The following is a 23,188-nucleotide window of genomic DNA, read 5'->3' as shown; positions in this document are numbered from 1 at the left end:
CTATAAATTAAACTTTCTGTAACAAAAAGTGGAGGAGTGGCCTAGTGGCTAGGGTGGTGGACTTTGGTCCTGAGGAACTGAGTTCAATTCCACTTCAGGCACAGGCAGCTCCTTGTGACTCTGGGCATGTCACTTAACCCTCCATTGCCTCATGTAAGCCACACTGAGCCTGCCATGAGTGGGAAAGCGCAGCATACAAATGTAAAAAAAAAAAATTCAGTAAACAAATAAAAATGTAAAAACTTCTGAAAATGAAAATAATTTAACACACTGTGGAACAGAATCCCAACACTTTGCAGAATAAAAATTAAAAGATTTTTCATGAATTGTTCTAAATATGAGGAGGAATTTCCTAGTCTTCTATTAAAACTTTCATTGGAATTTCTCACTTTCCTCAGGTAATCTTAATTCCTTGAGTAGAACAATTCTAGGAAGTGGTTTTCTCTCATATATTTAAGCAAAGCACAGCTAGAAATGAAACCAGTGCAAAAGGTTGTAAATTGTTGGGATTTGTGCTGGATAAATAATGAGCTGGACTTTATGGCCTGTTCGGAGTTGACAGTGTATTACTAGTTCTAAATTAACAGTAAGTCTTTTACTTTCAATAAAAAGTTTGAATTACCACCCCCCCAGTAAATCTTAATCAGTTAATGTGTGTTTCTCGAAAGTCTTAATTAGATGAATGTGTGTTTCTCGAAAGACTACAGCATTTCAATAAGTATATCGGGAAATATTAAGACTTGGATCATTTGAAAGTCATTTTTTAAAGGTCATTTATGGACTGGCTAAATTTTTTTTTTAAATGTCATTCACTTACAAAGGAATGAAAAGACTAGCTAGTTCTACCCCTGGCATCAGGCCCCTACCAGCTAGTACCTTTCCTCTATGGATATGCCACAGAGACACTGCTTTTCCTAAAGATAATATATAGTGTGACCAACCAGGGCTGGTGCAAGGGCTTCTAGCGCCCCCCTGCAAACCTATAAATTGGCGCCTTCATTAATATTAATTGTAGGTCATGCACACCCCTTTTCTCAAAGTACCTTTATTAAACTCTGTTTTTTTTAAATTAAATTGTAGCATCGCACGACAAATAGAGGGTTTATAAAAGGTTACAACCACATAGCTTTTCGTGCTTCCCATATCTAGATATAAATATCATGAAATAAAAATTGAATATTACTAAAATAACTTAAAAAATTATTGTAGCTGGTGGCAAAAGTAGTAATAAACTCTGTATTTTGTGCTCATTTTTCTACAGTGCTCTACACAATACGGATGGCCAAATTTCACTGAGGATATCCAATTCTTGATGGGTTTATCTTAACTGTTGTTGTAATCTGCCTTGGGAAGCCTGGTGTTATAAAGATGGAATACAGTGAAATTAAATGGAAGTAAAATTAAACTCTCCTTTCATTGGGGCACATGGAATCACATCTACATCTGTTTTGCAAAACTTTACATTTTAGATACACAAATGGATTAGTCTATTGTTTGAGCATGTTTCAGGGACAGGTGGTTTATAAGTCAAAATAATAAAATAATAGCTCCAACTATTCTACTGCTGCTTTCCCTTAGCCATCATTATTCCGGGGACTCATTTATATAAAACACACAGCCAGGAGACAAATATTTCACAGTCCTCACGTGTTTTAACAACCTTGAATGGTTTTATGCCATCTACAAATTTAATCACCTCACTTGTCGTTCCGATTTCCACATCATTTATAAATACATGTTAAGTAGCACTGCTCCCGATACCAATCACTGCGGCACTCCACTGTTCACCCTCCTCCATTGAGAGAAATGACCATTTGACTCTACCCTCTGTTTTCTATCCAATAACCAATTCCTAATCCACACCAGAACCTTGCCTTCTATCTCATGACTCTTTAATTGTCTCAGGAATCTCTCATGAGGAACTTTATTAAAAGCTTTCCGAAAATCTAGATACACTACATCAACTGGCTCACCTTCATCCACGTTTATTTATGCCTTCAAAGAAATGAAGCAAATTGGTGAGGCAAGACTTCCCTCGGCTGAACCCATGCTGACTCTGTCCCATTAACCATGTTTGTCTACGTGTTCTGTAATTTTATTCTTTCCACTATTGTTTCCACTATTTTGCCCGGCACCAATGTCAGGCTTACTGGTCTATAATTTACTGATTACCCCTATAACCCTTTTTAAAAATTGGCATCACATTGGCCACCCTCCAATCCTCAGGTACTGCAGATGATTTTAACGACAGGTTACATATTACTAACAGCAGATCAGCAATTTCAGGCTTGAGTTCTTTGAGTACCCTTGGATGTATGCCATCTGGTCGATGTGATTTACTACTATTTATTTGTCAGTTTTGGCTTAGTACATCTTCCAGGTTCACCAAGATTTCTTTCAGTTCCTCCGCATCATCACACTTGAAAACTATTTCCAGTACAGGCAGGTCTCTTACATCTTCTTCTATAAAGACAGAAGCAAAGAATTCATTCAGGAGTGCCAAACCTGTCTTACAGCTCCCCTGGGGATAACCTAAGAGTGAGAAAGCAATGGGGATACAAGGACATGGTCTTATCTATCACAAATTTTACTAACTCCATGTGGAGGAATTTTTTTTCTCCTCTTGTAGGCTACGTACACAGGCAGCCATCTCTTCCGCATCTTCCTCAAACAGTTGAAGGAGACATTTGGCTTCCTATATAGATCTTGAAGTTGGTCCAGAATCTCTATTGGATAATCTTGGAATAGTACCTCCTTTTTCCTGGTTGATACACTATTGCAGAAGTACAATCTTAGTCATCAAACCTGGCATTATCATGGTGGTACCTGCCCTTCCACCCTTTTGGCAGCCCACAGGGTGGGGACTTAACCTCTTGTCCTTCCCTGACCTGGGTAAGGCCACTTGACTGCTTTCCTCATGGGGTGTCGGGCTACGCCAAGGGAATTTTTGTAAGTCACTCATTGTGACTGCTTCCTGGCATTTGTTTTGACCTCTTTTCTTCCACAGTGCCCCATTGCCAGGGCTGGAAGTTCTCTACATTAAACAGCTGCTGTTGGAGGGCTATCCAGGCTTCTTGTCATTCTTGCACCAAAGCTCCAATTGTGATGTGTGGCTTCCCTCAGCCTCCAGGTACTAGCACTGGCTTCCCACCAGTATATGTTGGAGTACTGCCTTGAACTCACCACTCCACTCTGGGTTTTCTAGTGGTCCCAGCTGTTGCTTCCTTGGCAGCAGTTCCACTTTCACTGCTTGTCTATGTGCACAGCTTGGAGTATTGTATGTCCCTGCTCTGCAATTTCCAAGAGCCAGCTTATGAACAGCAATTAGTTGCTCCAGTTCCAGTCCACTCTGTAGTCCAGACCGGCATTCTAAACTGCTTCAACACTAGTAGCAGTTCTAGTTTCACTTTCCCCAGGAGTTTTCACAGCTCTAACCGCTTTTAATTTTTATATTCAAAAAGAACATAAGTGTTGTCATACTGGGACAGAGCGAAGGACCATTAAACCCAGTATTCTGTTTCCAACAGTGGCCAATCCAGATGACAAGTATCTGGCAAGATCCCGGAACAGTAAAACAGAATTTATGCTGCTTATCCTAGAAATAAGCAGGGGATTTTCCCTGCCCATCTTAACCATGGCTTATGAACTCTTCTTTTAGGAAATTATTCAAACCTTTTTTAAGCCCTGCTAAGATAACAGCTTTTACCACATTCTCTGGCAATGAATTCCAGAGTTTAATTACACATTGAGTGAAGAAATATTTTCTCCAGTTTGTTTTAAATGTATTGCTTAGTAACTTCATTACATGTCCCCTACTTCTATTACTTTTGGAAAGAGTGTTTTATAGACTTCTATCATACCTCCCCTCAGACATCTCTTCTGCAAGCTGAACAGCCGTAGCCACTTTAGCCTTTCCTCATAGGGAAGTTGTCCCATTCCCTTTATTATTTTGGTCGCCGTTCACTGTACCTTTTCTAATTCTGCTATATCTTTTTTGAGATGCAGTGACCAGAACTGCACACATTATTCGACGTGCCGTTGCACCATGGAGTGATACAAAGGCATTAAAACATTCTCATTTTTGTTTGCCATTCCTTTCCTAATAATTCCTAACTTCTATTTACTTTCTTAGCCACTGCTGCACACTGAGCAGAGGGTTTCAACATATCATCAAGGATGACATCTAGATCCTTTTCCTGGTCGGTGACTCCCAATTTGGAAGTTTGTATCATGTAGCTATAATTTGGGTTCCTCTTTCCCACATGCATCACTTTGCACTTGCTCACATTAAACATTATCTGCCATTTAGATGCCCAGTATCCCAGTATCCTCTTCAATTTTTCACAATCCTGTTGCGATTTAACAACTTTGAATAACTTTGTGTCATCAGCAAATTTAATTACCTTATTAGTTATTCCCATCTCTAGATCATTTATAAATATGTTAGAATGCAGTGGTCCCAGCACAGACCCCTGGGGAACCCCACTACTACTCTTTTCAATTGAGAATACTGACAATTTAATTCTACTCTCTGTTATCTATATTTTAACCAATGTTTAATCCACAATAGGACATTACCTCCTATCCCATTCGATACTGTGCCAACTCTCATGGCTTTGTATGGCTTGCACAACAGCCCAAACATAGTCTGCTGACTGTTCTGAGTCCTCCAGGCCAGGTTTTCTATGACGCTGCACAGCACTCTCAGCACAGCAATCTTTAAACTCCACAAAACAAATTCCTGCTTGTCTAGCACTTACTTAACTGGTTATATATTTTCTCCTTGCTAAGGCAGAGCTAGTAAAAGAATCCCTTAGTGAAGTCTGCTGAAGCTATTGCTGCCTGTCAATTAAAAGAATATTTGGACAAATTTAGGGGTCCTTTTACTGAGTTGTGATAAGCACTAATGTGTACGTACTGCAGGTTAAAAAGCACTACCATGCTCAGGTGTCCTGCGATAGTTTTGGGATCGGAATGGCCTACCCATGTGCTTAAAAATAGATTTTATTTTTTGGCACTGGCTGCGTCTGGGGCGGAGAGTAGGCATTTTCTGCGCTAATTGGTTAGTGCAGCTACATAGCTTGTGCTTTGCATATGAGCCCTTACCACCTACAAAATAGGTAGTGGTAAGGGCTCACATGCTAATGTCCATTCACTAATGGGAAAATTAGCATGTGGTCATAAATAGGAAAAATGGAAAATGGGGCCATTTTACTATTGCACTAAGGGTTCTTTTACTAAAGGGCAGTAGGGCTACCTTGCAGGTAGCGTGTGCCAAAACAGCACCACCATGGGGCACGCTGAGCATCCCATGGTACTGCTGAGATCAGCGCGCGCCAATCCCCGAACCAGAAAATAGAAATTATTTTCTAGTGCAGCGGCAGGGAGTAGGCATGCTCTGCAGTAATTGCACAGCACATGGCCATCGCCGTGCTTTGCCCGATTACCGCAGGATTAGTGCATGAGCCCTTACCAGCATCTAAATAGGTGGTGATAAGGGTTCAGGCAGGAATGGCTGCACACAAAATGTGAAATTCCTGCACAAATTACAATTCTGGTATTTTTCTGCTGTGCTAAAAAGTGGCTGGAGCCATGCACTAATCGCAGCACCGGTCACTTCCTTGCGCAGATTGGTAAAAGACCCCTAAAACTGACCTCAGTGCACAGGAAAGACCCACACTGGGGATAGAACAGTCCACTTTTTAATACGGCTTGTTAAAAGGGCCCCTTAATTTGTTAGATCATATGTAATCAGGTTTTCGGAAATTTTGTAGCACTGAAACTTGTCTTCTTTCTTTAGTAACTGAACTCGGAGTTCTGATTGACAAGCGTCATTCTGCTATTCTAATGCAACTTGACCTCTTTGCAGCATTTGATATTGCTCACCATGATCTGCTCTTAGATAAATTAAATTTAATCGGCATTTCAGAAAATTTCAGAGACTGGTTTTCTGCATTTTTAAAAAACAGATGTTACAGAGTTATTAAAAAAAGGGAAATGCTCCTTAACATGGTTTCCTGGTTGTGGGGTGCCTCAGGGCTCATTTTTGTCTCTGATGTCAAATAGCTTTTTTTTCTTCGGTTCACTTGGTAAAGAACTTAAATCATTAGGGGCTCTGTTTAGTAAGCATCGATAAGGGCTTGCTAGCATTTTTAGTGAGCAGTAAACATTAGCACTAAACGCTAGAGAAAATCCGTCTTAGTAAACAGGGCCCTAGACTTGTCTTATTTTATTTACGCTGATGATGTTCAGATAATTTTTCCTCTGATTACTACAATTCAGGATTTATTTGATGAGTTTTTCTTTTTTGAGGAAATCAAGCTGGATGTCTAGACATCTCCTTAAACTGAATCCTGAAAAAATAACATTGCTTTATGTGAGTGGGAAATGCCCCAACCTTCATGCACTGAATCCAACATTTGATGGTAAAATGATTAAACTTCAGTCTGCTGTTAGAAGCTTGAGTGTTTGATTGGATTCAGAGTTAAAAGAAGATTTTCAAATAAAACAACTAACTTCATTTATATTCTGCAAGTTGCAATTTTTACGCCAAATCTGTTCTTATTTTTCCTTGGATGATATGCAAAAAATAGTTCATGCTCTGCTATTTTCTATAAATGATTATTGCAATTCAATGTATGTTGGCCTTTCTAAAAAATTTTTATCTAGAATTCAGTTACTGCAAAATACTGCCGCAAGAGTACTTCTTTATAAATCCAGATTTGATAGGATATCACCTTTGCTGAAAAATTTGCATTGGCTTCCAGTAGCTGATAGAATTGAGATTAAAACCTTATATTTAGTTTTCAAATTTTTGTATGGATGTTGTCCTGATTACTGCTTTTTAATCACGAGCTCACCCTCGAGGTTTCATTGCTGACATAGCTTTATCTTATCTCAGCGCAAGAGATGCAGCAGCTCCTATTCAGACAAACTCTTTGAAGACGAATATTACAAATGGATGTATTTATTGAACAGAAGAGACTCCTGATGCAAGCCGTATAGACCGAAACACAGCTGTGTTGTTTTGTTCATCCTTCAATAAACAGTTATTTTTATCTGGAGTGTAGTCCACTAATTAGATTTAATTCTCATTTATGCATGATTTGAAAAAGGGGGGCATGGAAATGGGAGGATCATGGGCGTAACATAGTAACATAGTAAATGACGGCAGAAAAAGACCTGCATGGTCCATCCAGTCTGCCCAACAAGATAAACTCATATGTGCTACTTTTTGTGTATACCCTACTTTGATTTGTACCTGTCCTCTTCAGGGCACAGACCGTATGAGTCTGCCCAGCACTATCCCCACCTCCCGCCACCGGCTCTGCCACCCAATATCGGCTAAGCTCCTTAGGATCCATTCCTTCTGAACAGGATTCCTTTATGTTTATCCCACGCGTGTTTGAATTCTGTTACCGTTTTCATTTCCACCACCTCCCGCGGGAGGGCATTCCAAGCATCCACTACTCTCTCCGTGAAAAAATATTTCCTGACATTTTTCTTGAGTCTGCCCCCCTTCAATCTCATTTCATGTCCTCTCGTTCTACCGCCTTTGCACCTCCGGAAAAGGTTCGGTTGTGGATTAATACTTTTCAAATATTTGAACGTCTGTATCATATCACCCCTGTTTCTCCTTTCTTCCAGAGTATACATGTTCAGGTCATCAAGTCTTGTAACGCAAATCCCTTACCATTCGCGTAGCTTTTCTTTGCTAACTGGGGTATTCCTAAAATTAACCCATGTTGTTATAGAATAACAGGGATATGCGCCTAATGTAGGTGTGTATATTTACAGCACGTTTCAGTTGGTGCAAATGGCAATGCCCAAATTAGGTGCAATTCCCGGGCATAAGCGCTGTTCTATAAATCACGTCTAACTTTAAGCGCAGTTTATAGAATAGCGCTTTTTGGTGCCATATATAGAATTCACCTCTTAGTGCATAAGTCCAAGGGGGCAAAAACATGAGTGGAGTATGGGCGGGTTATTGGTGTGTCTTGGAGATATGTGCGTAACTTATAGACTACTGTAAGTTATGCAAAATTAGGCTCCAACAGCTGCAACTACCATTGACTTGGCATAAATGTTGGCATCTAAATTTAGGCGTGCCAATGCCCACTTACACTACAATGGAATATTGGTGCCAAGATGCTTTTATAGAATTGGTACTAAGTGCATGGAACTGGGACACCTAAATCTTGGTGCCAATTTATAGAATTGCCACTTACACATTTAAGTCTGCCAAATAGCAGGCCTAAACTAAACCGGTAGGAGTGTAATGATGGCCATTATGCTGCTGAATATATGTATTAACTTAGATGGCAGTGCTGGAATTTAAACTAAAAACAGTGTCAATTGCCTCCTGAAAATTATAGGTCTTAAAATAACCCAAACAAAAGAAAAAAAACAACCTTCAAAAATGTTCTGTGCAACTTATTTGTCTAGCTACAGTACTTGCCCAGACCAGCAATGGTTGAAGTTGATCATGATACTATTTTTATTAAGACTGCATTCTAACTGTTAAATAGAATCCTCTCATTGTAGCCCTTCAATCAAATTATACTTACCTCCACATTGTGACACATTGTGTGCTCCTGCCATACCTTGTCCGTCATTACTTGGGCAAGGTTCACATGAAAGCTGACCTTCTGTATCTTGGTATGTTCCTGGTAAGCAAGAAATGCACCGACTGTCTTCTCCACTGTAATAGGTGCCTGAGCTGCAGGTCACTGAAAAGAGGACAATTTTGTCTACATTGCAACTATTTTGTCAATTAAACTTCTTTTTACTAACACAGTTATAGTTTCCATTTACACTATCCTTCCTTAGTGATTCTTCTGTGATGAAATTTGGAAGCCATCACCAACCCTCACTCATTTTGTGTAGCCTTTTTTAAATTAACACTTTATTATGATTGATTGCTATAAATTACAGTGACAAGCTCCCATTTCAGGTCTACAGGACTGTGAAGGGTTTGTTTTCATAGATACAGAGAGTAATTTCCAGTGCCATTTCCATGGGTCAAACAGTGTTTTATTATCGAAATGGACTTAACTGTCTGCCCCATATGCAAGTAAAACTACACACTCAGGGGTCCTTTTACTAAGCTGAAGTAAGCACTAACGCATACTGTGGGGAATGCTCTGGTGTCTCGCAGTAATTTTAGGATCGACCTGCACTACCCATGTACTAAAAAATAATTTTTAGTGCTGGGGCAAGTCTGGGCGTGTTCTGCACTAATCAGTTAGTGCAGCTACATTGTTGTGGGCTAACTGATTAGTGCATGGTTAGCGTGTGATCCCTTACTGCCTATAAAATAGGAAAATTAGCACCTGGCCATTAATACTGCAAATAGAGAAATCGGCCATTTTATCCCGCAGTAAAAACAATCTTAGCATGCAGGAATGACCCGTGTAAGGACGTGCTAAGGCCTTTTACTAAAGTGTGCTAAGTAGTTAATCTGCAAATTAATGTGTGATTTTAGCAAACACGTGGAACACTGCATGCTAATTTGCACATTGACTGCATGCTATATTAGGGGGTAGGAACTGGGCGAGCTATGGATGGAAAATGGGCATATACTGCACACTACAATGAGCACAAAGTATTTATTGCATGCTATCATTTGTGCAGTTAGCGCAGGCACACTTACCCCCACTGGATTCTATAGAGTGACTAGTTTTCCGCATGGAAATCCAGGTGGATTCTATAATAACGCGTGTAACTTAATTGACTTAACAAGCCAATCAGAGTTGTTAACAGCACTCAACATGCAACAATAAGCACTAATTGGCATTAATTAGAAAATGTGTTTCAAAAATAGCAATTTGAACATTTTGGCAAGTAAAATGTCCAAATGCTGATTTATGCACTTTTTAAACATTTTTCTCTTTTGAAAATGAGCTCCTTACTATTTAGCACCAGGGGCGTATCTGCGTGGGGCCTCAGGGGCCTGGGCCCCCGCAGATTTCGCCCTGGACCCCCCTACCGCTGCCAACCCTCCCCCTCCGTTGCTCGCCTACCTTCGCTGGCGGGGGACCCCAACCCCCGCCAGCCGAGGTCCGCGTCCTCCTGCCGCTGCCGGCTGCCTCTGGTGCTTTCATTTGTCCATTGAAGCTGGCGCCGATGAAAGTTTCTTTTGAGTCTGACGTCGCTGCACGTTGTACGTGCAGGACGTCAGACTCAGAAACATTTTCTGAGTCTGACGTCCTGCACGTACAACGTGCAGCGACGTCAGAGTCAAAAGAAACTTTAGTTGGCGCCAGCTTCAATGGACAAATGAAAGCACCAAAGGCAGCCGGCAGCGGCAGCGGCAGGAGGACGCGGACCTCGGCTGGCGGGGGTTGGGGTCCCCCGCCAGCGAAGGTAAGCGAGCAACGGAGGGGGAGGGTTGGCAATGGTAGCGGCTGGGGGGAGGGGGATCGGCAATGGCGGCGGCGGCGGCGGCGGCGGCGGCGGCGGGGGGGGGGGGCTATAATGTGCCCCCTCACTCTGGCCCTGGCCCCCCCTACCGCCGCAGTTCAGATACGCCCCTGTTTAGCACAAACATACTTTGGCCTTATTCACCCATTGTTTTCTATAATTGTGTTGCAACTTACCACATTTTCCTTCCTGCAGCACTTGACCTGCACTGCATGGCTCCTGACCATTAGATGCCTTAGCTGGCTTCTGAGCAACTTCATACTCTGTTCCAGAAAACTGTATGTAAAACTGTTGCTTGTTAATAGATTTCCTTAATGTTTTGATCGCAGTCTGTAGTTTCTGTTCCATTTTTTTTCGCACACAGTCCATGTTACAGGTATCTATGTAAGAAATGACAACAAAACTAGGTGCCTTGAGATTAAATTTGAGAAAGAAATGTGCCATATGGAAATAAAGAAACTTGAAAAAGTAAGCATAGTTGTAAATAAATATCCTTCATGGCTATGAATATTGCCCTTTAAATCTTTCTAACCAACAGCCACTGAGTTTCATCATCCACCATCCATCTGACTTCAGATTTGAAGAGATAAACTTTGTGATATGAGAGAAAATCAAGGAAGTTGAGACCTCCCTTATTTTTGGGTGCTTTTAATTTTTTTATGAGCTGATATTGTGGTCTTACCATGCCACAAATATTTTGTTAGAAGTCTGTCAACTTTAGAGAGTCATCTAAGGCATAAGTTTTTTGTTTTTTTGGGGGGAGGGGGCGGGGCACAAAAAATAGATCCTGATAGCACCAACAACAGGGAGTACTATCAGATGGGAGGGCTGGCAGTTTTCAAATAACCCATTTACCCAGATTATTCTGGGAGGGGTGATGTTGAGGTGATCATGATTCTTTGAGGGGAGAAGGGGCCTAAAGTTAATTAGAGGACACAAGACTGAAAGTTTGCTTAAGACACATAGAGGGGCATAATCGAACGGGGCCGGCTCAGAAAAGCGGCGTCCCGACTGTATTATCGAAACAAGATGGCCGGCCATCTTTCGTTTCGATAATACGGTCGGAGCCGGCCAAATCTCAACATTTGGGCCTGCTTTAGAGATGGCCGGCATTGGTTTTCAGCGATAATGGAAACTAATGGCGGCCATCTCAAACCCGGCCAAATCCAAGGCATTTGGTTGTGGGAGGAGCCAGCATTTGTAGTGCACTGGTCCCCCTCACATGCCAGGACACCAACCAGGTACCCTAGGGGGGCACTGCAATGGACTTCAGAAATTGCTCCCAGGTGCATAGCTCCCTTACCTTGTATGCTGAGCCCCCCAAATCCCTCTCAAAACCCACTCCCCACAACTGTACACCACTACCATAGCCCTTAGGGATGAAGGGGGGTACAGTGGGATTTGGGGGAGGGGTTTGGAGGGCTCCCATTTACCACCACAAGTGTAAAAGGTAGGGGGGGATGGGCCTGGGTCCACCTGCCTGAAGTGTACTGCACCCACTAAAAAGTGCTCCAGGGACCTGCATACTGCTGTCATGGAGCTGGGTATGACAATTGAGGCTGGCATAGAGGCTGGCAAAAAATGATTTTTAATTTTTTTTTTTGGGTGGAAGGGGGTTGGTGACCACTGGGGGAATAACGGGAGGTCATCCCCGATTCCCTCCGGTGGTCATCTGGTCAGTTGGGGCACTTTTTGGAGGTTTGGTTCTAAAAATAAATGGACTAAGTGAAGCCGGCCAAGTGCTCGTCAGAGCCGGCCTTCTTTTTTCCATTATCGGCCAAAGCCGGCCATCTCGTAAACACGCCCCCGTCCCGCCTGCCGTACCCTGCCGACACGCCCCCTTTAACTTTGGCTGGCCCTGCAACGGAAAGCAGCTGAAGCCGGCCAAAATCGGCTTTCGATTATATCAATTTGGCCGGGTTAAGAAGATGGCTGGCCATCTCCTGATTTGTGTTGGAAGATGGCCGACCATCTCCTTCGAAAATAAGCATGATAATAACCTTCAACCAACCCTGATCTGCACCACTTTGTCATTATAAAGTATATCTCTCAAACCTAGTATCTAATAATGAAAAGATTCTATCTTTATCTAATTATAACTTCTAGCTGACTTTCATGCCTAGATTTATTTATTTTGACATTTATACTCCACATTATCCTGACCATACTCAAGTTCAATGTGGCTTACAATAAATAAAAGGATAGGCGAGGTTTACAATACCATAAACAAAATAGCAAGTAAGAGCAGAGTAGCACAAATAAGATACAAATAAGAACTTCAGAGAATAAGAGTAGCCTTACTGGGTCAGACCAATGGTCCATCTATCCCAGTATCCTGCTTTCAAAACAGTGGCTAAGCCACATCACAAGTACCTGGCAGAAACACAATTAGCAGCGACATTCCATGCTACCAATTCTGGGGCAAGCAGTTGCTTCCCCATGTCTGTCTCAATAGAAGACTTTGGACTTTACCTCCAGGAATTTGTCCAAACCTTTTTTAAACCCAGATACGCACATCCTCCAGCAAAGAGTTTCAGAGCTTAACTATTCGTTGAGTGAAAAAATATTTCCTCTATTTCAGGGTTTTACAGACGATCATAACTCAAGCAGTGGGAGTGATGGAGAAACAGTAGCATCTAAACCAGTTTCAAATTTCCAGTCTTTTTTTACAGCAGGACCTCTATTCAAACATTTTTTGAATAAAGTCCATATCTGATTTAGCGTCCTAACCTTAGCAGCCAATCCTTTTAGTTTCTTTTTAACCATTTTCCTCATTTTACTATAATCACCCTTTCGAAAATTAAATGCTGCTGCAGTTAGGTTTCCTTTGCGGGTTCATCTCAGATAATAGCTCAAACTCGATGTTATGATCATTGTTTCCCAGGGAACCCAACACCACCATTTCTCGCACTATGCCTTGTACGTCACCAAGAACCAGATCCAAAATGGACCCCCCTCTTGTCGGTTCCTGGACCAGTTGCTCCAAGAAGCAGTCGTTTTTACATCTAGAAATTTTATCTCCCTGGCACCTCCTGATGTAACATTCATCCAGCCAATATCGGGGTAATTGAAATCACTCATTGTGACAGAACAATCTGTTTTGAGCCTGTAAAATTGCCTTTATTAATTCTGAAATGCATTTCTCCAGTTTGGCTAGCAAGTGGTGTTTGTTTGTGATAACTGAATACCCTCTTTTAGTTTCACTCAGTGAAGACGTGAATGTACATTACTGTGAGCAGTATACTTTTAAAACTTGTTGACTGGGCTCTGATTGGCCTGGAGTTTGAAACTACCCAGCAGTTGTTGCTGGCTGTTGCTTCAGTCTTAGCCCGGGAGAAAAGAGAGACAGATATATTTGCTGAGGCTTGATGAATTATATGTCCTAATCGTCCCAGGTACTGTTTAGCCAGTATGCAAAGGTTTAGTTAGTGTTATAAGTGATCCATATTTCAGTTACCTGTTATTGTTTGCTAATTGCACTATTTTTTGTTCATTGTTCAATTTTTAAGACAATAAACAATTTTGATCGTTGACTCTTCTATCTGGACTGATACAAAATCCTGGTGGTTTGTGTGTTGGGTCTGTGAGTGCTTTCTGGGAACCAGTGGCGTAGCCAGACCTGAGATTTTGGGTGGGCCCAGAGCTAATATAGGTGGGCACGCACTGTCTATATAAGTATAAGTAGTGTCTCTTGGGATCCTACAAAATAATGCCTAAGAATTCACTTGATGATGGATTTCTAAGTAGTCTGCCCAACAGCTGCCCTGCATCAGTATAACCACAAACATACTTAATGGAAAAATTGATATTTTTAAATATAATTACATTATCCCACAATCTCTCCACTGCAAAATGCTATACACAAACTTGTGCAAAAACACACTTATATCTTTAAAACCATAACAGCACTAATTCCAAGGACAGGATGAGCTACAACCTTATGCTTGAAAAGGCAAAACTGTAATTACACTAGGCTCTAAAACACCAATACACTACCTCATGAAAAAAAGCAAAACAAAAAGGGCTGCGAATACTACATGCTAGCAGAATACTGCACCTTGATCACACTTGAAAAACACATGACACAACAGACATGACACAAGGAACTAGAAATCAAAAAATATGAAGGCAAAATACTGAACTGGAAAGTTAACTCAAGAAGTCAGACTCAGCATGCAGCAATACCAGAAAAATTTAAACTTACATGCAAAATATCACAGATGCACATTTCCAAAAGATGACATATTCAAATTAATAAATTCTGAATAAAATACTTTTTTCTACCTTTGTTGTCTGATCTATTCGCTTTGGTCCCAGTGTCTTTTGTTTTACGCAGTGTCTTCTTTCCATTTGATATTTTTTCACTCACCATGTCCACCATCCTCCTGTGTCCTTATGCGTCCTGTCTACCATCTGTAGCCCTGCCCCATCCTTCCTCGAGTTTCAGTATCTGCCCTCAACGTGTTCCAAACCAGCCCTTAAACTCAGCAGTTTCTCCTCCATCCATATCCAGCATTTCTCCTCACTCCCCTCCATCCATGTGCATCTACTTCCCTCCCCTCCATCCATGTCCAGCATTTCTCCTCTCTCCCTTCCCCTCCATCCATGTGCATCTCCTTCCTTTTTCTTTCCTTACCTCCATCCTTGTCCAACATTTCTCCTCTCTTCCCTGCCCTCCACTCCATCCATGTCCAGCATTTCTCCTCTCTTCCATCCCCTCTATCCATGTGCACCTCCTTCCTAACTTCTCTCCCCTCCCTCCAGCCATTCGTCCAGCAACTCTCCATTCTCTCCTATCCAGCAAATGTCCTCTGTCCCCTGCCCCCTCCATTCATCCATCCATGTTCAGCAATTCTCCTGTCTCCCCTGACCTCCCCTCCATCCATCCATGTCCAGCAACTCTCCATTCTCCCCTGCCCTCTCCTCCATCCATCCATCTCCAGCAAATTTCCTCTCTCCCCTTTCCGCTCCATCCATTCATGTCCAGCAATTTTCTTCTTTCCCCTGCCCTCCGCTCCATGTCCAGCAACTCTCCATTCTCCCCTGCCTTCTCCTCCAGCCATCCATCTCCAGCAAATTTCCTCTCTCCCCTTTGCCTTCCATCCATCCATGTCCAGCAATTCTCCTCTTTCCCCTGCCCTCCGCTCCGTCCAGCAACACTCCATTCTCCCCTGCCCTCTCCTCCATCCATCTCCAGCAAATTTCCTCTCTCCCCTTTCCCCTCCATCCATCCCTGTTGTCCAGCAATTCTCCTCTCTCCCCTGCCCATCCTGTTTCTGTCCATCCCTTTCCCCCTTCTATCCAGCGTCTCCCCCCTCCCCCTTCACAGCATCTCCCAGCCACCTGTAAAGAATGACAACTTCCATTCCATTCTACTCCCGAAGTCGCAGCGACGAACGGGCAGGCAGCGCTGCGGTAGTAAAAGCAACAAGTCGACTGGTTCGACTCTCCGTCCTTCACTTCCCTCCCTCTGCGTCCCACCTTCCTCTGACGTCATTTCCTTTCGGGTGGTACGCAGAGGGAGGGAAGTGAAGGATGGAGAGTCGAACCAGTCTCCTTGTTGCTTTTACTACCGCAGCGCTGCCTGCCCATTCATCGTTGCGACTTCGGGTAAAAGTCGCCGTTCCAGTCATCGTCGTTTGGGCGGGCCTGAGCCAAGATTGGGTGGGCCCAGGCCCACCCGTAGCTACGCCCCTGCTGGGAACTGTGGGACCAGTGGGAGTGTGGCTCCAGTAACCTAGAGTTCACTGGAGATAATCTGAGAGCAGAAGACTCGCCCAGAGGTGGTTGTGACCCAGTCGGTGGGAGGAGGGTGCTAGTGTACAGCATAAGTGGCAGGTGTAGTCAGACCTGAGCTGTGCTGGGGATACACCCTCTAAGTGGCAACAGGGTAAACCCAGGCAGGTGGCTAGGCATTTCATGACATCCATTATTATAGTGTTGCCCAATTTGCCAGCTTTCCTAATCTCTGTAAACATTTGTTAATCTGTCTGTTCATTCTGTCCCGGTTGACAGTAATACAGCCCTACAGGAATACTCCTTCCCTTCACACATGGAATTTCTAAAAATTATGATTCTATGCTACTATCCGTTTCATGTGGAATGTTTTTTTATTTGACTCATTCCCCTCTTTGTCAGCTTCCCCCCCCACCCCCATTCTAGTTTAAAAGTTGCTCTATCTCCTTTTTAAAGTTAGTGCCAGCAGTCTGATTCCATCTTTGTTAAGGTGGAGACCATCCTTTCAGAACAATCTTCCCCTTTCCCCAAATGAAACCCAGTTCCTAACAAATCTAAATCCCTTATCCCTGCACCATCGTTTCAACCATGCATTGAGACTTCAGAGCTCTGCCTGCCTTTTGGGTCCTGAGTGTGGAACAGGACGCATCTCTGAAAATGCTACCCTGGAGGATCTGGACTTCAGCTTTCTACCTAAGTGCCTAAGGGGTCCTTTCACAAAGTTGCGCTAAAAATGTGTAGGCATGTGCCAATCCATTTTTCAGCGTGCCTGTAAAAAAGGCCTCTTTTTTCCCCCGACAATGGATGTGCGGCAAAATCAAAATTGCCACACATCCATTTTGGGTCTGAGACCTTACCGTCAGCCATAGACCTAGTGGTAAAGAATTTGAGCGGTAATAACCTACTCGCGTCAGATACCACTTGGCAAGCGCCAGAAAATAAAAAATATTTTTGAGACGGGCGTAGCGGATGTGCGCCAAAATTGAAATTATCGCAAGGGCCACACAGTAACTGGGCGGTAACTCTAATTTGGCGCGTGTAGGCACCTATGCAGCTTAGTAAAAGGGGCCTTAAATTTGGCTTACAGAACCTCCCTCCCACATTTTCCTATGCCACTGATATCCACATGTACCTAAACAGCCAGCTCCTCTCCAGCACTATCTAACATCCTGTCTAGGTGAGGTCCGCCACCTTCGCTCCAGGCAGGCAAGTGACCTGGCAATCCTCACATCCACCAGCCACCCAGCTATCTATATGCCTAATGATCGAATCACCAACTACAACAGCTGTCCTAACCTTTCCTGCCTGGGCAGAAATTCTTGGAGACATATCCTTGGTGCGAGAGGATAGTGCATCCCCTGGTGGGCAGGTCCTGGCTACAGGAATACTTCCTACTTCACCAGGGTGATTCTCTCCTTCTAGGAGACCTCCCTCCTCCAAGGCAGCATAGGGGCTGCCAGACTGGAGGTGGGACTTCCCTACAACGTCCCTGTAGGTCTCATCTATGTACATCTCTGTCTCCCTCAGCTCCTACGCTACTGTAGCCTCAAGAGAATGGATCCGCTCTTTGAGAGCTAGGAGCTCTTTGCATCAGGCATACACATATAACCCATAAAAAAACTGAGAGATAATCATACATGTGACACTCAATGCAAAAGACTGGATAGCAGCCCTCTTGCTGCTGGACTGCTGTCTCCATCTTAGTATGTTTGAGTTTTTCAATAACTTAATACTTGCTAAGGAATTAAGGATATTAGTCTAATATTTAAAAAAAAGTCTTTAGCTTATATGGTATAATGTGTGATTTATTTATTTATTGTGAACATTTATATCCCACATAATCCCACTAAGGCAGGCTCTATGTGGTTTACAACATTTGATGAAAAGAACTACATAATAACTCTAGTACAAAACAGAGAATAAATTAGTGTTTTCTTATAAAGTAATGAAATGTAATTAAAACTCCATAAGAGCACTCCTCCCTTGTTATCCTAATTAGAATAACTGACTATTAATGAAGAGTTGTGCTGGGGGTTGGCGGGATTGAAGACTAAACTATGTCCTGCTGTGCCTGCTAGAGGTTGATAATGCTGTAGTACAAAGTTCAAGTTTTAAAACTAGGGGTGGGGGGAGAGTATGGAAACTAGTTGATAAAGTTTGCTTTTTTATATTTTTATTCTGCCTATCAATAACTTACAATTCTTCCTTTAAACCCCAATCTTTAAGTTCTCAAAACACAGAGCAAAATAATGTTCCCTTACCAGAGAAATGTCCTCTTCTCTCAGAACTTAATAATAAACCATTGATGGCCAATTACAATCTAAAACACTCCATAAATGTGTAGAAACCTCTCAAAGAGTAACGTTTTCAGTATATTGTGAAATACCAAGGAATCAGGCTGACCCTTAATTGCTATTGGCAGTGAGTTCCACCACTTACCACCTTGGAATTTAATGACTGCGGTGTGAACTGGGGGATTGGGCGTCCAAGTGGCAGATGAAGTTCAATGTTGAGAAGTGCAAAGTGATGCATGTGGGTAAGAGGAACCCGAATTACAGCTGTGTCATGCAAGGTTCCGCGTTAGGAGTTACGGACCTAGAAAGGGATCTGGGAGTCATCATTGGTAAGACTTTAAAAACGTCTGCCCAGTGTGCTGCTGCAGCTAAGAAAGCGCACAGAATGTTGAGTATTATTAGGAAAGGGATGGAAAACAGACACGAGGATGTTATAATGCCGTTGTATCGCTCTATGGTGTGACCGCACCTCGAGTATTGTGTCCAATTCTGGTCGCTGCATCTCAAAAAAAGATATAAAGGAATTAGAAAAGGTGCAGAGAAAGGCGACGAAAATGATAAAGGGAATGGAACGACTTCCCTATCAGGAAAGGCTGAGAAGGTTAGGGCTCTTCAGCTTGGAGAAAAGGCGGCTAAGGGGTGATATGATAGAAGTCTACAAGATAATGAGTGGAGTAGAGCGGACAGATGTGAAGTGTTTGTTTACACTTTCAAACAACAACAAAACCAGGGGACACAAGATGAAGCTAGAATATGGTAGATTTAAAACAAATAGGAGAAAGTTTTTCTTTATTCGGCGTGTAGTTAGACTCTAGAACTTGTTGCCGGAGAATGTAGTGACAGCAGCTGGCCTTATGGAATTTAAAGGGGGTTTGGACAGATTCCTGAGGGAAAAGTCCATTGAACATTATTAATTTTTTTTTTTTTTTTGGGGGGGGGGGGGGGGGGGGTTGCCGGGTTCTTGAAGCCTGGATTGGCCACTGTCGGAGACAGGATGCTGGGCTTTATGGACCCTTGGTCTTTTCCCAGTATGGCGGTGCTTATGTACTTATAGTGCACTCTTGCAATCTGGAAGATGAAGACTAAGGTAGTTCCTAGAACCAGAGATTATTTTACGTAGGGGAATAGTTAATTAAGGGCTGCATGTAATCTGGTGTCATATAATATCAGAAAGACAAAAACACATCATTTAAAAATAATCCTGGCTTTAATGGGCAGCCAGTGCAGTTTACATAATTTTGGAGTGGCTCTATCAAAACACGATCCCTTGAGGACAAGCCTAGTTGTTGTATTTTGGACCATTTGCAGCTGTTTGAGGACACCCTCTCCTTGCATCTGGAACAGATGGAATTGCAGTAATCAAATTGAGTAAAACCAAGGATTTAACAAGCAGTCTAAAGATGTCAGGCAAGAAAAATGATCAGATTCTCCTCAGATTCCAAAGAGACCTGAAGGATTTTTTGACTACTGAGGAAACCTGAGGCTCAAACATGAGGTGACTGTTAATTAATATACCCAGTAACCGAAGTGTACTGTCTTGGGGGTAGGATGCGTTGTCAAAGGTAAAATGATAATATATGACACAGTCGAAGGCGTTGGTTACCACATGAAATGTAGTCTTCTCTCTGTTTAACTTAAATTCAGAAGCCCAGGATTCCAACATATCAAGTCCAAGCCTAATCGTAGGGACAATTTCTGGAAAACCAGGCTTGAAAGAAATATAGATTGTGACATTGTCTGCACACATAAAACTGCAGAACCCCATTGCCTTCAGATTTTCACCTAATGGAGCCATAATAACATTGAACAGGATTGGAGATAACGGCGAGCCCTGTGGCACTGGGATTTATGCAACACGGAGAAAGAAGAAAGGTGATTCATAAGCTGAGTAACAACTATTCTCTCCATTAACTTAGTCAACAATGGAATAGGAGCGACAGGTTTGTAATTAGTAACGTCTCCCAATGAAGCTGAGGTGCTCTTAAGGATTGGAGTATGTATTATGGAACCTTTCAGCTGAGTCAGCATAAATGAGATATGAGCTTGAAGAAAGTCAGTGAATCCTGTCGGTGCAGTTTTTAATAAATAACTCGGACAAGAATCCAGAAAGCAATGTGAGGAAGAATACTTTTTGAGAGAGGATTTAACAGTCTCATGAGCGGGTAGCAGAAAGGAGGGCCACAGACTAGGCTACTTGATGTTTTGTACTTTTTTGGGATCTTGCCAGGTATTTGTGACCTGGATTGGCCACTGTTGGAAACAGGATGCTGGGTTTGATGGACCTTTGGTCTTTCCCAGTATGGCAATACTTATGTACTTATGATGCAAGATTAAACACTAGTGGCCTTAAGTTGCAGTACAGCCCCTCTAATTTTAGTTACTTTTTGTTTGAAGTACGCGGTTAATTGATTAGCAGAGGGAGGGGCTACAGTTACTGGTGTTAAATTTTCAGTTGACAGAAGTCTATTAACAAAGCCAAAGAGCTTATGGGTATTTAAGTGGTTGCTCTTTATAGTAGTAGCTTCTACATTCTTGTTCTTATAATCCCTGATAGCCTTCCTCCAAAGCATTTTGTCAGATTTATGTCTGGACCACTTTCTCTCTAATTTTCCACACTGCCTCCTCAGGAGGAGAATATCTCGATGTCACCCTGTGGGTGAGTTTGGGAAAAACTTTGATGGGAGCCATACTATCTAGGGTAGAATTACATAACTCTTCTCACTTACACAAGAAATCCTCACTGTCTGCGTCTGGAAAATGAGGACTATTAAAGATTCCAGACCAGAATTTTACAGGATTAATTCTGCCTCTCAATTTTAAAGGAAGAGAAAGGCTGAGGGGAGGAGTCCAAGATGGCAGCAGGCTTTCACTGCAGTGAGCATCAGAATCGCTAGATAGTGCTTTTTCTTTCGTTTTCCTTGGATTTTTTTTAACTGCTCTTTACTATGCCTCAAACAAAAAGGAAGGGGGTCGTCAAAATTGTGTCCTCACCAGCCATCAATGTTCCCCCTAACCAGCGGCAAATTGACAGCTTTGCAGTTGAACCCTCTAAGGTCAGTACTGGGAGTGGAGGATCTGCATTGAAGGAGGGCAGATAAGCGTTCCCTTCGTTGGAGCATGAAATATCTCTATCTCTCCCAGTTGCAAACACACCACCGTGTTCGGTCAGGCTGGCGACTCCAGAAGATGTTCCTTTCGTTGCAAGATCGATGTTAGTAGTGTCTTGTGATGATGGAATGCCAGGAGCTTGTCTGCAGGAACAAATAACGAGAGCTGAGTTTGTGGCACCCATGGCAGTTTCTTTGGATTTTATTTGGAAATCTATTCAGGATTTTAGTGTAATCTTGTTGAACACAGCTTTGAAGGTAACATTTTTGGGTTCTAAACTTGATAATATGAGTAATAACTTTGAGAACTTGAAACTGGATTTATCTGGTCAAATTAATCAAATTCAGACTAAAGTTAAATATCTATAGAAATTTAAGGCTGCTACAGTGGTGGATAAATGGAGCAATGCAAATTAGAGCTGCTAGAAAACCAGAACAGATTTAATCTATGAATCCTGAATTTTCCAAAGTCTCTGACCATGACACCTTTGGATTTGTTTAAGAAATATCTAATTGATGTCTTGAAATTTTCCTCTGCTTCACCTCCTATAAACAAGATTTTCTATTTGCCAGTTTCTTCAAAAAATATCCAAGGTGGAACGGGAAAGGATTTAGTTCTTGGACTTGAATAATATTTCGGCTATCCTTGAGGAAACCGTTAGTGAAATATCTCAGAGAATGATTTTGTTAGTATCCTTGGTATTTGAACCAGATGTAACATCAATTATGAAATAATACTTTAAACATTAAAGTTGATACCTACTTTTAATTTGTTTGCAATCTCATGTAATTCTTTGTTTAATGGGATATAAATTGTAACATCATCAGTATATATGAATGCTAAAAATCCATTTGATTCTAGCAAATGGCTTAAAGAGATCATCATAATGTTAAACAAAATGGCACTCCACTACATGAAATCCATGATGCAGAGATAGTACCATTTGCTTAACTTGGTAAGACCTGGATTTAAAAAATCCAGAGAACCATTTCAAGACAGTTCCACAGTTTCCATAATAGTCAAGTATATTTAAAAGGATGTGATGATCTACTGTATCAAATGCATTACATACTACACATGTTGGATTGGAGAATTAAAACGTTGTTACCTAATGTCAGCAGGCCACCACCTTCAGGCCTTCCTGCAGGTAGGAACTCGGCTGGCCCTGGAAGGGCCCTTCCCTGGACACAGCACTCCCAGAAGCAGACTCCCAAAATATGCTTAAAACTGCTTTATTCCATCAGCAAGGCCGAGACATTTCCTCTTTCAAACACAGTCCTTGGTTACAGCACACATCACCCGTTGCTACCCCCCCCCCCCCCCCCCGCAGGCCACAGTTTCTGGATACAGTTTAAATCATTCACTGCTTTCCCAGCATGGTGTGATTCCTGGACACAGTTTTAAATCACTCACTGTTTCACCAGCATGGCACCACTTCTGGACACAGTTTAAATCACTCACTGCTTCCTCAGCATGGCATGACTTCTGGACACAGTTTAAATCACTCATGGTTTCCCCCAGCATGGCATGACTTCTGGACACAGTTTAAATCACTCACTGCTTCCCCCAGCATGGCTTGATTCCTGGACACAGTTTTAAATTACTACCTGTTTCCCCAGCCGGGTCTG

General features: G+C 42.3%; 1 protein-coding gene across 1 annotated transcript in view; it reads right to left on the bottom strand.

Moving 5' to 3' along the window:
* Nucleotides 1–23,188, bottom strand: part of SCUBE1 (signal peptide, CUB domain and EGF like domain containing 1) — a 1,083,891-nt gene that overhangs the window by 107,909 nt on the left and 952,794 nt on the right. Inside the window, 2 exon segments of the mRNA XM_030214211.1 lie at nt 8,568–8,729; nt 10,599–10,802. Coding sequence (XP_030070071.1) covers nt 8,568–8,729; nt 10,599–10,802 — 366 coding nt within the window.

Source organism: Microcaecilia unicolor, chromosome 9 (genome assembly GCF_901765095.1).
Source record: "Microcaecilia unicolor chromosome 9, aMicUni1.1, whole genome shotgun sequence".
In the NCBI taxonomy this organism is placed as follows: Eukaryota; Metazoa; Chordata; class Amphibia; order Gymnophiona; family Siphonopidae; genus Microcaecilia; species Microcaecilia unicolor.
The sequence above is the reverse complement of the archived record's forward strand: the minus strand, read 5'-3'. Positions and strand labels throughout refer to the sequence as shown.